The following is a 17669-nucleotide window of genomic DNA, read 5'->3' as shown; positions in this document are numbered from 1 at the left end:
ACAGAACCAATAACATGGAAATGGATAAAGCAGAAGTAGCATGCTTAAAGAGGCAGACAGCTACAGCAGGTAGTAACTGTTATGCCTGAATTATAAGAACATAAGAAGAGCCTGCTGGATCAGGCCAGTGGCCCATCTAGTCCAGCATCCTGTTCTCACAGTGGCCTACCAGGTGCCTATATGAGGGTGCATCTTTCATTGTCAGTCTTCTCTTTCTCTGAAAGCATGCACCTTCAAAACATGAATGGCAGCGCAACTTTTTTATTTTAGATACACATCAAGAAGCAGTATATATGGCCACTCTCCAATGTGCCCATCCATTGGCCAAGACTAAGATGATGCAGTGTGAAAGTACTTTCACTCCTGAGATACACAAACAAAATATTATTTTAACTTTTTGAACACTGGGTTAATAAATGTGGTTTCAAGATATAATACGATTCTTTAGATTAGTTAGATCCATTAAGAACTTTAAAGGCATCAAAAGACAAATCATTCATTGGAATGAGCAACACTAACAAAATTCTTTGCTTAATAGATCATTTTATTACTTTACTTAATAGATCAAAATGAAAACTGTGTCACATTTTAGTCAATTTATAAGCAGGCATAAATTTCAATAATCCAGACAGTTGTACAATGTAATCTTTTCCATTTCTTTCTTCTACTTTTTTAAAAGGACTATAACTTTTATGCTCCCCAGAACTTTGTAATATTCAGACTTACACTTCTAAAAGGACTAGGTAATTCCTAGCTTCTGTGTCTGTATTATCTTCTTTCATTCTCAGAGAGGAGCAGATATACACAAGACCATCACATTTCAAAATTAAGCATACCTTCAGGAGGCAAACTATAAAGCTGATACACAGGTCCATTAATAGGGATAACAGGAAGTTGGAAATGGAAAGCACTTTTAATGGTTGGTACCGGAAGACGATTTTTAGGATAACATTTTCTCATTATTAGACTGGATGTGTTGACTAGTGGATCAAGCGTCCTTACTGCAAGGCATTCCTATTACAATAAATAAGTCGTTATAAAATAAAGCACTATATGTCAAATAACTGAATGTTTACAGTTCTACTGCGGTAGGTAGCAATGTGAACTCTTTAAGGAACCTCATCATTTGATAATGAATATTTGTTTTATTAATAATGTATACACCACTTCAAAGCATCTAAGTGGTTCAAGTAAAACATACAAAATACAATAAAATACAATTACAGATACAAATCACAAGCATTATTGTATAACTGGATAAACTTTGTGTGGAGATAAAATAAACTCTTCGTCTATGAAGGCCTGAGCAAAAAAGGAAGCTTTCAGAAAGTGCTCAAAAAATATACAAATTTGGTGCTTGTCTAATACACACAGAGACAGAGCTCCAAGAATGGAGAATGAAAGTCTCAGTGGCAAGCAACCGGCAACCAGTCCACTGATGCACATGGCATGCCCAATTGAGATTCTCCAACGGACCACAGAAGCTGGGCAATGGTGTAAAGAGAGAGGTGGTTTCTCAGATAACCAGGTCCTGTGTTGTACAGGGTGTGTATGTTAATACCACAACCATAAACTTAGCTTGGTAGCATATTTACAAAGGTACAATGTAACAAAGGTAAAAGGTAATAGCTGCATTTTACATCAGCTGCAGGTTCTGGACTAATCTTAAGGGTAGCCCTACATACAGTGTATTGCAGTAGTTGAGGCTTGACGTTACTAGGGTATAAATCAGCATGGCCAGGTTATCATAGTCCAGGAAGAGTTGTACCTGGGATATCAGCCCAAGCTGATTAAAGGCACTCCTAGCTACTGAGACACTTGGGCCTGTAGTGATAACAATGAATCGAAGAGTACCCACAAGCTACATACCCGGTTCAAATGCAACTCCCTCCAGAGCAAGTAGTTGATCAAGATCCTGGACACGGGAACCACCTATCCACATGGCTTCTGTCTTGCTGGGATTCACTTCAGGTTATTAGCCCTCATCCAGCCCAGATGCTACAGAGAAATAGAGCTGTGTGTCATCAGCATACTGATGACACTGTGCTCCAAATCTTCTAATGGCCACCCCCAATTGTATCATATACATGCTGAACAATGATGGGGACAAAATAGTGTCCTGTGGCACCCTACAGCTCAAGAGCCAGGGGGCCAAATGGGAATCACCCACTGCTGTTCTCTTCAACAATTCATTTGGAAAAACTGTAAATGACTCTCAAACACACACCACTCAGAAAGGAACTCAGACACAATAAATCAACAAAAGTAGAGAACGATTTGAGATTCCAAGGAAGGATATAAGCCAGATAGACTGAAAAGCAAGGCAAAAACAGTACTGCTCAAGCCGGCAGGAAAATGAACTGTCACTCTGTGGGAGGGACTAAGGTGAGAGTCCCTTGGAGTATTAACTCTTTCCTGCCTCAAGCAACACGAGAGGAAGACAATACCCACTTGGGGGTGTCCTGGTGCCCACTGGAGAAAGATCTAGATCATTAGTTTCATTCAAAAGTGCCTGCTGTTTGTGCCACTATCTTCCTCTCAATCATCAACCCCAGGGCTTCTTTAGGTCTACTCACAACCTCCTTCAAGGCTGTTAGGTCCAATCCTTCACAAAAAGACACTTTTACCATGCTCTTGATCAACCAGTCACATACTCGTGACTAGGTTAATTAGCCAGAGCAAGGTTAAGTGGTGCACTGGAGGCCTTGGCAAGACCAACATCAACATGAGCACCAAGATTTTTGCAAAAGAGCTAGAATGGGGCTGATGTGCTTTGGAATGTTCTTAATATATTTTTATTCTTGTTGTTAAATGGTTTAATTTATGCTTACTGCCCTGGGTTCCTTCAGAAGGAAGGGTGGGATATAAATTCAAATAATAATATCAGATTTCCCTAAGCCCAAGAGTTTTATGTAATTGAAAGTCAATAGTCAGCAGAGAATTTTGCAACATGATTTAGTAGGGATTTTTCTTGCTACAGCTTGTTGACTATGGAAGAATGCTGCTCCCATACAATCTTGGGGCTTGGCACTATCAGTAAAATAAATACTGTGGAATGAACAACATTCATGATACTACAGCTCACAAAGTTCAAGAGGTGTCTTAGCCTGTGGAAGCTAGGAAAGAACATGGCAAATCCCAAGAATCCTTCTAATAAAGAGTAGAGGTGTTGGGATTACTGAAGCAGTATTACTTATAAAATTAAATCTCTCCTGCTATAACTGGAACTAAGTGGAAAGAGTGGAATCAAGTCTAAGCAGCAAACAAGTTTTTCCATTGGAGAATAAATGCACTGTGCCAAGTGGGATGGCAAAGGATGACTGAGGTTTACAAGCATAGTGTGGCACATGGTTTGGTTCAAATGCTTCTGCATAAAGTCTACAACTAAATCCCTAATAATATATATAAACCAATTTTAAGTAGGCCAAGTCCCCAATCATATACACAATCCAACTGCAAGACAAATGGCCTTACGTAGAACTGTAGAAATTAGAGTGCAATAATTCAGTTTAGAACAAATAAACAGCACCACAGGTGTACTACCTGCTCCCAAGGAGACAGAGGGAAGCACCAACATAATATTTAGTAGCTATTTGCATTTCACTTGCTTGTGTATATGCAGGAGACAGATGAGGTCTTGTTTGGCCCCAGCACCAAGAATGTAGCTCCTGCGCTACTGGAATGTCTATCTGACCCAATTTTAGTTCCAAATCATGACATGAATCCACCTTAAACAAAAGTGGACAAAGTCTTAATTTGAGAAAATGTTTAGTAATTTAGCACCGCTCATTTGACAGATACTGTCAAAGAGTAGCTATAGTTGGATTTTTTTCAATTAACCACAGACTAGAGGACTTAGAGAAGGGGTAGGCAGCCTCCAGATATTCTGTATTAAAATCGCCATTAGCCCCGGTCAGCATGGACAATGATGGGAGTTGTAGTGCAGAATATCTGGCAGACACCAGGTTACCTACCCCTGACTTAGAAAGTATCTGGAAGCTAGGCACAAGCAACTGTGGATGACAAAAGGCAGAATTGAAACAATGTCATTAATTTTTACAAAAAAGAAAGTCACTGCCTTGAGGGACACTCTCCTGCTCAAAAGGGTCATTTAAGAGTTGAAGGTGGTATGGCAACAGGGTACATTCATTCCTGTCATGTCCAGTAAACAGGTACTGCAGGTTTTTGAAGTGCTTCAAATCCTTTTTAACTAGAGGGAACACTGAGACAAAAGCAGCAGCACCACAGAAAATGATGCCATCATACTACCTTTAACTTGTCTACTTTGAAAACTGTTTTCTGTCTCCAACTTGTTTAAATCTTCATTTGAGCCTCCCTCAAAATCTACCACTCTTTAAAGATATTTCTTTTAAAAAGAGCTTTTAAAAATTATTTCCAAGTTTTGATTTGTTCTTAGTGTACCTTCTCTATTTCTACTGTTTCCTTTTTTAAAAAAACCACCTCACCACTATATAAAAAACCACCTCACCACTGTATCTTTGGGCATGATCCTTACCAGTGAAAACAAAGATTCATAGATGACTAAATAAATTAATATAGAACAGAGATATATCAATTATTGTGAGGTAAGAATGAATGGTCAAGTGCAGATTAATTTTAAATTTCTAATGTCTAAATTAATGTATCAGATTGAATGCAATTCCTGTGAAATATGATGCTTTTTCAGTTGCAGAATATCAGTAATTTAGTTATACAGCTTTCAACAGCCATGTATTAGGACATATATACAGGCAATTATATATTATCATATTAATGGTACAAAAATACACTTCACTATGCATTCATAATAATATAAGGTTTTCAAAACTTACTTGTGAAGTGTTGTACAGAACTTTCATCCCATTAACATCAAGGAATGCTTTTCTTCCCAACTTGATGTTTGTAATGCTTTTAATAGACTGCAAAATTCCTTTGCGGATCAACATGTGTCTATGCCGGCTATCATGACGGTGCCAGTCTACGTAAATTGTCAAAAGCATTTGGACATAACCTCTGTCTACGGCTTTCCGAGCATTTGTTTCTTGGATAAAAAAAATTAAGGTGTCAAGAAGCTATAAGCAGTAACAACATGTCAGACTAAGTAATATTCAAGTAGTTGATTCTGTTTCTGCAGTTAAGAATGAAAACAAGCCAATACCAAGCCAATACCATTCTGCTGTTAAGAATAAAAACAATACTTCTCAAATATACTAGTTAGATGTCTTATCGTCTTGTTGTGATATTACATGTTGAGGCAAAACATTTTAAAAAACCACATGAACTGACTCTATTGAAACTGTTCAATAATGCTATAGCTAGGAATAGAGGATTTATTTCTGTCTGAGTTCTGAACCAAAATGACCTAATTCACACTTCCTAGACCAATAAACAGATCAGAATGTAATTATCCTTTGGATCTTGCACTTCTCCAATTTTTACAATAGTTTTTGTTTTAAAAATGTATCGAGATGTATAAATGAATTTTGAATGTATTTGAGGATAAAATGAAATAAAAATATGAATTAAATATGAATTTGTCTACATTTTTAAAAACTTTTTTTGCAGATTACTGTGAGAACAGGATGGAATGGACTTATAACTACATTTAAAACTGACACAGATCAGAAACAGTCATCCCTAGTTATAGCTATAAATAGTTATTTACAGACATGAGCTAGTGTGGTATAGCAGTTAAGAGTACTCCACTTAGACTGGGGACACTCGAATCAAATCCCCACTCAGCCATTATATTCACTAGATGTCCTTGGGCCAGTTACACACACTTTAATTCTAATCTAACTGACGGTGTGGGGAAATTAAAATGAAGGGGACAGGGACAATGTGTAGGTCTAATAGGTCTCTGAGTTAATTGGAAAAAGGTTAGGATACAAACTGTAATTTCAAAAAAACCACTGATTCAATAAAACTAGATATTGGAAGCAATCCCGAGAAGATGAATACTGCAAAACAGATTATTTCAAAGTGTGGACAATAGATCTCTGCATCTTCTGCATATTTTCTTCTGTTTCTTCATCAGAAATGCTCATTGCTACAATCACCATGAAATACCTGACTCTTTCAATACACAACACGAGCTACAAGCTACTGAACTGCAATTTTTAAATTGTTAACTTTCAATGTTAACGTTTAATGTTTCATGTTCTAGTTTTAAAATCTTGCTGCTATTTGTTATTGATTTTATTGTAATACTGTATTTTAACCTTGTATACTGCCCAGAGAGCTATTAGCTACAGGCGGTTTATAAATGAAATGAAATGAAATAAATAATAAATAAAATAAATTTTACCTCTGTAAACATAGAGCAAAAAATTATTTTAATTTGCTCATTTAATATCTTCTAAAATGTTAAGCCATACACTTACTTGATTTTAGCAATGCAGCAAGGGTGTCTAAAGCAACCCTGTGAATATATGACAAAAAACAAGTTAATAGATTTAGGTAACACTCCTTCTCATCATTAAGCACTCTTAACTGTGCATATGATTGCAGCCCTAGATTTCAACATGTTCAATGAATATTAATTCAACACCATTTTAAATTTGATTTATATTCTTTTAAGTTTTGTCCCCCTACAACTGCATGTATCTTAAGGGCATTGTGAATAATGTGTCACTGTGTGCATGTACATTCACCATCCCTCATAAGAGAATGTCCACATAATCTGTCCATGAAAGTGGAACTGTGCACATTCTCATGGCAATATGTATAACCTCTAATAGGTCTTGCAATGTATGTATCTCTTAACTGCTTTTTGTACATTCTCCAGACATTCTGCACAATTCTGAACAAGCCTTGGGGAATGTGAGTATCTCAACAGGGCTTCATGTATTCTCCAGGTAATATGCAAAATATTCAACACACATTGGAGAATGTGCATATGTTGGCATAAATATGTATATTCGCCAGTCAATATGCACAGTGTCCAAGAAACAAGCCCAGATGATGTAGTCTTTTCAAAACTGGATGTAAGCTAGTCAAAAATCTATGCATAAAAAATAGTCTTTGAAATGTCATCAAATGTCATCAAATAATGCAAATTCATCTTCAAGTTAATATAAACACATTTCTGTTCTAACAAAATGCTAGCAGTTGGAGCAGCAGCTCCTGTAAAATGGGGTTTTAGAGAAATAGCAAAGCTAATGCTTTTTCTTTTACTTTGTATTTTATCGCATCTGCATTATTGCTGTTAACCACCTTTAGTACCATATGATGGAAAAGCAGCATATACATTTAACATATACATTAAAGAGAGAAGGAAAGCAAAAGCAAAAGGAGACAGAAACACAGTCAGAACTCTAAATGCAACAATACAGTGACTAGTACGTAGGGACAAAGAGAACTATTACAGTAGTTATTGTATAGAAATAGAAGAGGACAACAAAAAGGGAAGAACAAGAGCCCTATTCCAAAAGATTAGAGAAATGAAAGGGAAATTTAAACCAAGAGTAGGGATGTTGAATGATCAACAGGGGAACACACTGACTGACCGAGATCAAATAAAAGGAAGATGGAAGCAATACACTGAAGAACTCTATAAAAGAGAACCCAGGATGACAGATTCTTTCATGGAGAAACCGTACGATGAAGAATCAGAAATTTTAGAATGTGAGGTGAAATCTGCTCTTAAAATACTAGGAAGAAACAAATCACCAGGAACAGATGGAGTGCCAATAGAGTTGCTGCAAGCTACTGAGACTGAATCTGTCCAAATCTTGACACAAAATTTGTCAAGAAATATGGAAAACTAAACAATGGCCAACAGACTGGAAGCGTTCAATATATATCCCAATTCCAAAGAAAGGGGATCTCAGGGAATGCAGTAATTATCGAACTATTGCCTTAATATTCCATGCATGTAAAGTAACGCTCAAGATACTACAACAAAGACTCTTACCATATATGGAGTGAGAAATGCCAGACATCCAAGCTGGATTTAGAAAAGGAAGAGGCACCAGAGATCATAACGCAAACATACGTTGGATGATGGAACGGAGCAAGGAATTTCAGAAGAAGATCGTGTTGGTCAGTGACGCAGGTTGTGAGACTTACAGATAAGGTTTTTAGCAGAGAGAGAGAAACCTGAAGCAGAAGGGTTAAACTGTGAGAACAGAGTTCCAGACAATCAAGGTCAGTCTGGCTAGCTGAGAGTGTGATAAGCTGGGAACTGGCAGGAACTCGAGTGTGGGGGAAGAATTGTCAATGGAGGAAGATGTCTCTAATGTCTTTGCCTAGTAAAGACTCTTACATGAAACTTGCCTGGCCTGTCTTATTCCTGTTCTAAACGGCTCTTGGATCCATACCACGTCTCACCTACACACGCAGTGCGCTACAGGGGTTATGGGCCCAGATTATGAGGCGTTGTAGCGGGTTCGAGAGCTGGTGAAGTGGCGTTGTTGCAGAGAGAAACAAAGCGCAAGTGAGAGGCAAGTAAGAGTGAGCAACATGGCTGTAAATCTGTCTTCCGGGATGCCGATGGAGAGACTGAATGCTGTAAATTACTCCAGCTGGAAGTGGAGAATGAGAGCTGTACTGATTAAAGAGGATTTAAATGATGTCGTGGAAAAAACCCCTCCGGCAGCTCCTTCAGCAGCGTGGCTGAAGAAAGACGAGAAAGCGAAGGCTTTTATTACTCTGGGGCTATCAGATTCACAACTGTTGCTGGTGAGTAATGAGCCGACGGCTAATCAGATGTGGGAAAAGTTAAGAGCTGCACACGTACAGCAAACTGCGGGAAGCAGGCTGTGTTTGGCACGGAAGCTTTATCAGATGCGTTTTACTGATGATGTGACTATGGAAGAGCATTTGGCTGAATTTCGTAGATTAAATGCAGAGCTGCAAGATCGAGGCGTTCATCATAATGACTTGCAGATGGTTTATCTCCTGTTATCTTCATTGGATCAAAAATGGGACGTGCTGGTTGCTGGTCTTGAAAGTCAACCTGACGGGACTCTATCTTTGGACTTTGTGGAACAGAAACTTCAACAAGAGTGGTGTAGGAGACAAGAAAACAAGAAAATGGACTTAGAAGAGGCTGGGACTATGTCTGTACAACGGAATCAAAGAAGCAGGGAAGAGACTAAAACATGTTATTTTTGCGGGTCACGTGGGCATATACAGAGACATTGTTTAAAGAAGAGGAATTACAGAGACTTTGAAAGTCAGAGGGCAAGCGTGAACTTTGTTTCTAAAGGGAGCAATAAACTGATTAACTCTAAGTGGCTTCTTGACAGTGGAGCGTCTAATTGCCTAATCACAGACTCTAGTTTATTTTACACTTCAAAGCCGACGCAGGAGAAGCTTTATCTGGCTGACGGATCAACTCAGAAAGCGACTGCAAGAGGAACGCTGAAGATAGGTAATTTGGGAATTTTAACAGATGTATTATTGATTTCTGGTTTAAAATATAACATTCTATCAGTGAGAAAATTGGCTCAAATAGGTTGTAAAGTTACATTTGAAGGGGATAGATGTTTTGTGAGAAAAGATGGTGAAATATGCATGCAAGGGAAATTACAGAACAAAATGTTTATGGTTGAGTGCAAGATTGAGAAGTCAAAATATGTTAATAAAGGTGCATTAAGAAACCAGGTATATGATATTGAACAAACTGTTGTGAAGAAACGTGTTGTAGAACAGCCATCACAGGAGGCCATTTCAGCCTCAAGCAATGCATCAGAGGATCCCTCTAATTTGGCTGATATTGCTCAACTACCTCGTGCTGAGCAAGAAAAGTGGAGGGCTGCCATGCAAGAAGAAATAAATGCTATGAAGAAAAACCAAACATGGTCACTATGTACATTGCCAGAAGGAAAAAAGGCTGTGGGATGTCGATGGATCTTTAAAAGGAAAAGGAATAGTGCAGGTGTAGTCACAAGATATAGAGCCCGCTTAGTAGCGAAGGGCTACACGCAGATTTATGGTACTGACTATGATAATGTGTTTGCGCCTGTAGTGAAATTCGAATCAATCAGGCTGTTACTGAAGATTGCTGCCATAAATCAAATGCAAGTGTTTCACTATATCAGCACTGCCTTTCTTCATGGAGTGCTAACAGAAGACATTTACATGGAACAGCCAACAGGGTTCACCGAAACACCAGGCTTAGTGTGTAAATTACATAAATCATTATATGGCTTGCGTCAGAGTGCAAGGTGCTGGAACACACGGTTAGATGAAGTGTTAAAAGATATGGGTTTTTCCAGATGTGTTGCTGATACATGTGTGTATGTAAAAAGCATGAATGGCAAGAAAACGTATTGTGCTGTTTATGTTGATGATATTCTGTTCTTTTGCCCAGGAGAGGCGGAAGAACGACAGTTCTTTGATAGTTTAAAACAGCAAGTGGACACAAAGTGCCTAGGGCCGGTTGCACAATATCTGGGAACAGAAATAAAACGCACTTCAGATGGTGGTTTTGCCCTATTGCAGACAGGGAAGATAGATAGTCTGCTAGAGACTTGTGGCATGAAGGAATGCAACCCTGTGAATACTCCAATGACAGTTTCATTCCAGCAAGAAGAATGCAACACAGCATATGAAAAGCCAGAATTTTACAGACATGTGATAGGGAAACTGCAATACCTTGTGAAGGTATCTAGACCAGATATATGCAATGCAGTGGGCATCTTATGTAGAAAAGTAGAAAAACCATCAGTACATGATTGGCTTGGGGTCAAAAGAGTGCTAAGATACTTGAAAGGCACGAGAACAAAGGGATTAATGCTGTCAGCACAGAACCACGGAGGCATAGACTGTTATGTAGATGCAGATCATGCTGGAGATATAGCCAGTCGAAAATCTACAACAGGCATCATTCTTAGATTGCATGGCTCAGTACTAGATTGGTGCAGCAGAAAGCAGAATATAGTAGCAACCTCCAGTGCTGAGGCTGAATATGTGAGTCTGTCTGCAGCTTGTAATGAAATCCAATGGTTTACGCAACTTGCTCAAGAAGTGAATGTGAATGTAAAGTATCCCATAACAGTATTTGAGGATAATCAGACTTGCATTGCAATGGCAACATCAGAAGCCAACACACAAAAAAACAAAACATATCAGTGTGCGATATTTTCACATTCACGATTGTATACAACAGGGAGTCATTAAGATGCAATTCTGTGACACAAAGCATATGTTGGCAGACATACTCACGAAGCCACTAAGTGAAGATAAATATCAATCTCTAGTACAGATGCTTAACGTGAGAAAAGCAAACATGAATCTGTGAAACTTGTGTAAATAAAGAATAAAGAGAAACTGAAACTGTAAATAGAAACTGTAAGAATCCATGTACTGAAATGTATTTGTAATGAAGGTTAATGTTGTAGAAATGTAATAATTGTAACATGATGTTTTGAAGTCTGCAAGTCTCAGGTGGGGGCTGTTGGTCAGTGACGCAGGTTGTGAGACTTACAGATAAGGTTTTTAGCAGAGAGAGAGAAACCTGAAGCAGAAGGGTTAAACTGTGAGAACAGAGTTCCAGACAATCAAGGTCAGTCTGGCTAGCTGAGAGTGTGATAAGCTGGGAACTGGCAGGAACTCGAGTGTGGGGGAAGAATTGTCAATGGAGGAAGATGTCTCTAATGTCTTTGCCTAGCAAAGACTCTTACATGAAACTTGCCTGGCCTGTCTTATTCCTGTTCTAAACGGCTCTTGGATCCATACCACGTCTCACCTACACACGCAGTGCGCTACAGATCGCCCTGTGCTTTATAGATTACAGCAAAGCCTTTGACTGTGTAGATCATGAAAACTATGGAATGCTTTAAAAGAAATGGGGGTGCCACAGCATCTGATTGTCCTGATGCACAACCTATACTCTGGACAAGACGCTACTGTAAGGACAGAATATGGAGAAACCGACTGGTTCCCAATCGGAATGAGTGTGAGACGGGTGTATTTTATCACCCTATTTGTTTAATCTGTACGCAGAACATATCATATGGAAAGCGGGATTGGACCAAGGTGAAGGAGGTGTGAAAACTGGAGGGAGAAATATCAATAATTTAAGATATGCAGACAATACCATACTACTAGCAGAAACCAGTAATGATTTGAAACGAATGCTGATGAAAGTTCAAGAGGAAATCACAAAAGCAGGACTACAGCTGAATGTCAAAAAGACCAAAGTAATGAGAACAGAAGATTTATGCAACTTTAAAGTTGACAATGAGAACATTGACCCTGTCAAGGATTATCAATACCTGGGCACAGTCATTAACCAAAATGGAGACAATAGTCAAGAAATCAGAAGAAGGCTAGGACTGGGAAGGGCAGCTATGAGAGAACTAGAAAAGGTCCTCAAATGCAAAGATTTATCACTGAACACTAAAGTCAGGATTATTCAGACCATGGTATTCCCGATCTCTATGTATGGATGTGAAAGTTGGACAGTAAAAAAAGTGGATAAGAGAAAAATCAACTCATTTGAAATGTGGTGTTGGAGGAGAGCTTTGCGCATACCATGGACTGCGAAAATAACAAATAATTGGGTGTTAGAACAAATTAAACCAGAACTGTCACTAGAAGCTAAAATGATGAAACTGAGGTTATCATACTTTGGACACATCATGACAAGACATGATTCACTAGAAAAGACCATAATGCTGGGAAAAACAGAAGGGAGTAGAAAAAGAGGAGGCCAAACAAGAGATGGATTGATTCCATAAAGGAAGCCACAGACCTGAACCCATTCCTGTCTGCTCCATTCTCCGCTGACCAGAAGGACACTTCATGGTAAGTCCAACTTTCTGTTTATTATTAAATAATTATTCATTAAATAAAGGAAGCCACAGACCTGAATTTACAAGATCTGAACAGGGTGGTTCATGACAGATGCTCTTGGAGGTCACTGATTCATGGGGTTGCTATAAGTTGTAATCGACTTGAAGGCACATAACATTTAACAAGCTAAGAAGTAATTAAAGTTGCAGTCATGGGTGTCCATGATGGGGGGGGGTGCAATTGCCACCTCCCAATGAGCCATATCCCTGGATTACCAGATTCCATAAAAAAAAGTATTTAGCCAAGCCACTATTCTACTCATTTATTCTGTGAGAAACTAGTGTTTGTTTCCATGTTTCACAATGTCTTTAAAGGTTTTATATGTGTATTTTGAAATCCAAGTCTGTGGAATTATAGAGATGTTCTTATATTGACTGGAAGGTGAGTACACATTCACATTATTTCAAAAGACTCTGCATATAAACATGTTTTCCTATAGCCAGTCTAACTGGCCTACACTGAGCCCTGTAATCTTGAAAAGACTAGAACTAGAACTAGAAATAAAACCAAGGGCATGCTTCCTGTAGACTACATATATTGACTCAAGAATGTGCATATTTTCTAAGCAGTATGCACCATTTCCCCAACATATACACTTTTGTCTATGCATATTGGAGGTTGTGCATATTACCTAGGGAATGTACAAAATCTTTTTGAGATATGAACGTTTGACAAAGTCTGTTGGAGATTATGCATATTTCTCTGTCTCCTCTCTCTTCCTAGCTGTCCCCTCCTCCTCCTTGGTCATTCCATCCCACACAGCAGTTTGGCACAACTGAATGTTTGAAAGCCTAGTTAGTGCATGAGAGGGCAGGGCTGAGGAGGGGAGGCACAGGCAGGATGGGGAGGCCCTGAAAGCTATATCTGGCAAATGGACTAAAAGTTCTCCACCCCTGTTTTAAAAGCACATTGCATATTATGGACATCAGTGGGACATACTTCAAAATACACATCATATGATTTGGCTGTATGTCATTTGGATACCCAAATAAGAATGGCTATAATAAAAATAGATTTCTGTTATTACCAATTTATTTTCTTAGTTCTATGAATTTCTTTTTAGCTTTTTGGGGGCAGGGATGTCTGGACTGCGGCCTATGAAAATAGTAGACAGGTTATTTCGGTACATCAAGTCTCAAGGACAACTTCTTGAAAACAGAAATGAATTGATTCAAATTTTCCAAAGATATATTCAGCAAAATGACTTCAACTGACCCGTACAAATCACATTCTCTTCCCTACCACAAGTGGTAGGCAAGACTTTATTTATTATATCTTCTTATAGCCCACTTTTCACCAAATGATCCCAGAGCAGTTTGCAAAAATATCACAATTAAAACAGGTACAATTTACACTATAATCAAAAAATAAAACCACAAAACTCAAAAATGTTGAAGTTAACAAAGCAGTAGCACAAAACAGCAATGCACAACAATACAATATTAAAATAAATATGGTCAACAACATCATAAAAATTTATCTATTTAGCTATTCTACTCACTTCATAAGACCAGTGTTCTTCTTGCTAAAAGGACCAATTATCTTAAATATCAATTCCACGGCTCCATTCTTACCCAAGGATACAGCATTTACAGCTGAAAATTTGAAAAAAAAATTACACCAAAAGTGTAAATGCTTACACTCAAAACAACGCAAATAAAACCAAAGCACCATCTTACCAATTTATATTTTGCTAACATAGGATAAAAATTCAGAAACTGAGCATTTTCTTCTTGCAATACTATATGCATATGTGTAGTGAATACTAAATGCCAGTTACCTATATATGTTATATTAGAGAACATCTGTTATTACCTTGGTATGTTAACTATATTTTGTAGATTATAGCAAGGCATGAGTGTTAGCAAGGTAACACTACTTTATAGCACTTGTTCACTAATCACTCTCAACATTTCAGTGATCTGAGAGGACTCACTGCTCAGGAGTTAGAAAATCAGTTTATGGAGTTTTTTAAAAACAACAACATATCCCTCTGCTAGCTTTCGCACTAACGTAAATGAAAGATGAAGGTACTTTCATATTAAATATCTATGTAAACGAAGACATGCAGAGAAAAAAATGTCACAGTACATACAATTAGTTGAGTAGACTCGTAACACTTGGAGACAGGGCAATATTAGCCTTTGATTCTGCAGGTTCTGTTTCACTATGTTAAGAGTTATATTCAAAGCACCATTAACTCTGGCTTTTACTCCAAATTTTCTATCTGGAAAGTCAAAAGGAACAGCAATATTAGAACCCATACAAACTTTAATTTTGGATGTTTGGGTGGCCATAACTTTTTAGAGACAAAATGATGCAGTAAAATTTATTTTTATTTATTAATAGGAGTTTTTACCTGAGCTTCACCATAAAGTGCCAGAGTGGGTTACAACAATGTAATCACAGAAGTAAAAATAAGTATACAGTAGGACCCCGCGTATACGGCGGGTTAGGGACCAGGCCCCCGCTGTAAAGCGGAAATCGCCGTAAAGCGGAACCCATTGACTTTAATGGGTCGCGTCGCGTGAAAATGCAGCAAAACGGCAAAATTGGCTTTAAAACAGGGAATTTCCCGATTGAAAGCTGCCACATCAGCAGAACGCCGGAAAGTGGGGCCCTACTGTAACAGTGTATACATTTATAAAAAAAGTAAAACAATTCAAAGAAAAAGCAGCATAGTATAGGCTAACTGAACAGAAGAGGTGGGTCCAACAAAAAAACCCATTAATTTCAAAGGCCAGGGTAAAGAGGTGTTTTCAGCACACAGCAGAAACTGAATAATGATGGTGCCAGACACCTCTCTGTGGGGAGCGAGCTGTACAATTTAGGGGCTCCCAAGAGAGCCCCAGCTGCCAATCTTAACATCTGAGAGGGTCTGCAGTGACGGAGGCAGTCCTTCAGATATTTGGGGACTACATCTTTTATGGCTTTAAATACCAGTGCGAACAATTGAATTGGGCTCAGAAACAAACTGGCAACCAAAATGGGGAGACTACCGATAAATACTAAACTACTAAGTTTAGGATTTTCTATTCCCATGATTCTCAATCTGGGATACGCAAAAGCAAAAGAGTATATTCTTCAACGAATTCTCGACATCGAATTCCAAGGCCATCTGTCGTCGGTAACAAAATCTAGATTTAATGCAAGGCCATTTGTACCTGCCTATTATTTAACAACTCTGACTATTCCTAAATTTAGAATAGCGTTCACACTGGCCGGGTTTAATATTCTACCCTCAGCACTTTTGGAGGGCAGATTCAAAAAAATTCCTTACGACGAGAGGGTTTGTCCACATGGTGATGGGGCAGTGGAATCAGTGGGGCATGTGCTACTATACTGTTTATTTTACCGCGATCTTCGATCCAAGTTAATTATTCCAATCCTACAAAACATTCCTGGCAGAAACGAGGCCTTTTATGTTGATTTTCTTTTATCTGATCAAACCCCACAGATATCAGTCAAGGTAGCTAGTTTTTGTGCTGCCGCTATTCTTTGCAGAAGAACTTTGTTAATTTGATTGCTAATTTGGAGCCGCAGAACTGGTTTTAATGAGGGGTTAACTGCTCTGTACTGTCTTTTATTGAAAATCTTTGTTCCCCTTTTAACGATGTATATTTTTATGCTGGTCTATGACTGTAATAAAGCTTATTCATTCATTCATGGGGAGACTACAACAACAGAAGCTACACTTCTCTCTCCACAGGGCAACACATTACCCACTAAGCCTGAGAAGATGGAAGTGACATTCACACTGGGATCTGACCAACGATTCACCTTTTTTTCCCTCCTAGTCCCATGCATGGGATGATCCCAGTTACATAGTCTGGTATCAAAGGGGCCCTACACAGAGATGTTGCTCAATGGAACAGAAAAAGCTAAGCAGAAAAGAGGCCCTACATATGATCCCTGGCCATGATATTCACATCTGAGAAGAGACCAATGGCATGTTCTTCTGTATCCAATCCAAGCAAATGTTGCAATGGCCACTGAACTAATTCAGGTACTAATCTGTCCCTGAGATTGACTTTAGCAAGACCTGTTCGCCATATGAATTAGATAGCCTCCTTTGCAGCCATGTGATGAAATCCAAGTACCTACTGGTTATTTTCCCACAAGATCTTGTTACCCACTTATCCACTTCCACCACATAGTCTAGCTGCATACTACATCACAACAGCAGTAACCAGGGGAATACTGGAAGAATAGTGTAATGTTGGAGCCTCCCTGCTCAGACCTACTGGTGCTCCAATGCTAGACTGTAGAGGCAATAAGGACTCTGCAGGCATAACGTTTGGGGAGCGGCAGCTAGGCTCACCTTGCATGGTGTGTACAACCCTGAAGAGAGCAAAGGTGAAAAACAAATGGGATGGCAGAAATTCCCTATCTCCTAACCCTCAGCAGAACAGACACACAGCTTAAAACAGTTACAGCTTTTACTAAACAGCATCTGTGGTAGAATGAGTTGTGAAACCAGAATGTAGAATTGGGGCTGTTTCTGCAGGAGCCCCATGCCTGGGAAAACCACATGGCAGCAGGCATAACTAAAGGACAGGATTGCACTATATATTTTATGTGCACTTTTCTTTCAGCACAACAAAGATAACAGTTGTAATAGGACTAGGTTGAACTTACCTTTTGGACCAATTTTTGCAAGAAGAGAATGAAGCAGCACCATTAATTCTTCATTTGGTGGGGATTCTTTACAGACATTCACAAGCAATTGCAATAAAATCTGTGTTCCTCCTCTAGAAACAAGAACATTGGTTCTTCTGCTGCCACCTACAAATCAGATATTAGCCATCAGCAGCAATCTTCAATGTTCAGATACTTCTAGCTGTATTTATCATATAGACACTGCA

General features: G+C 38.7%; 1 protein-coding gene across 9 annotated transcripts in view; it reads right to left on the bottom strand.

Moving 5' to 3' along the window:
• Nucleotides 1-17669, bottom strand: part of AGTPBP1 (ATP/GTP binding carboxypeptidase 1) — a 129701-nt gene that overhangs the window by 66691 nt on the left and 45341 nt on the right. For all 9 annotated transcript variants that reach the window (XM_061626652.1, XM_061626690.1, XM_061626680.1 and 6 more), the window contains 6 exons: nt 17443-17589; nt 14900-15031; nt 14306-14399; nt 6384-6421; nt 4833-5041; nt 837-1014 (listed from right to left, as the gene is read on the bottom strand). In XM_061626652.1, the coding sequence (XP_061482636.1) occupies nt 837-1014; nt 4833-5041; nt 6384-6421; nt 14306-14399; nt 14900-15031; nt 17443-17589 (798 nt within the window). The remainder of the gene's footprint in view (nt 1-836; nt 1015-4832; nt 5042-6383; nt 6422-14305; nt 14400-14899; nt 15032-17442; nt 17590-17669) is intronic.

This window comes from Rhineura floridana, chromosome 1 (genome assembly GCF_030035675.1).
Source record: "Rhineura floridana isolate rRhiFlo1 chromosome 1, rRhiFlo1.hap2, whole genome shotgun sequence".
NCBI classification, from domain to species: domain Eukaryota; kingdom Metazoa; phylum Chordata; class Lepidosauria; order Squamata; family Rhineuridae; genus Rhineura; species Rhineura floridana.
This window is presented reverse-complemented; position numbering and strand designations above follow the sequence as displayed.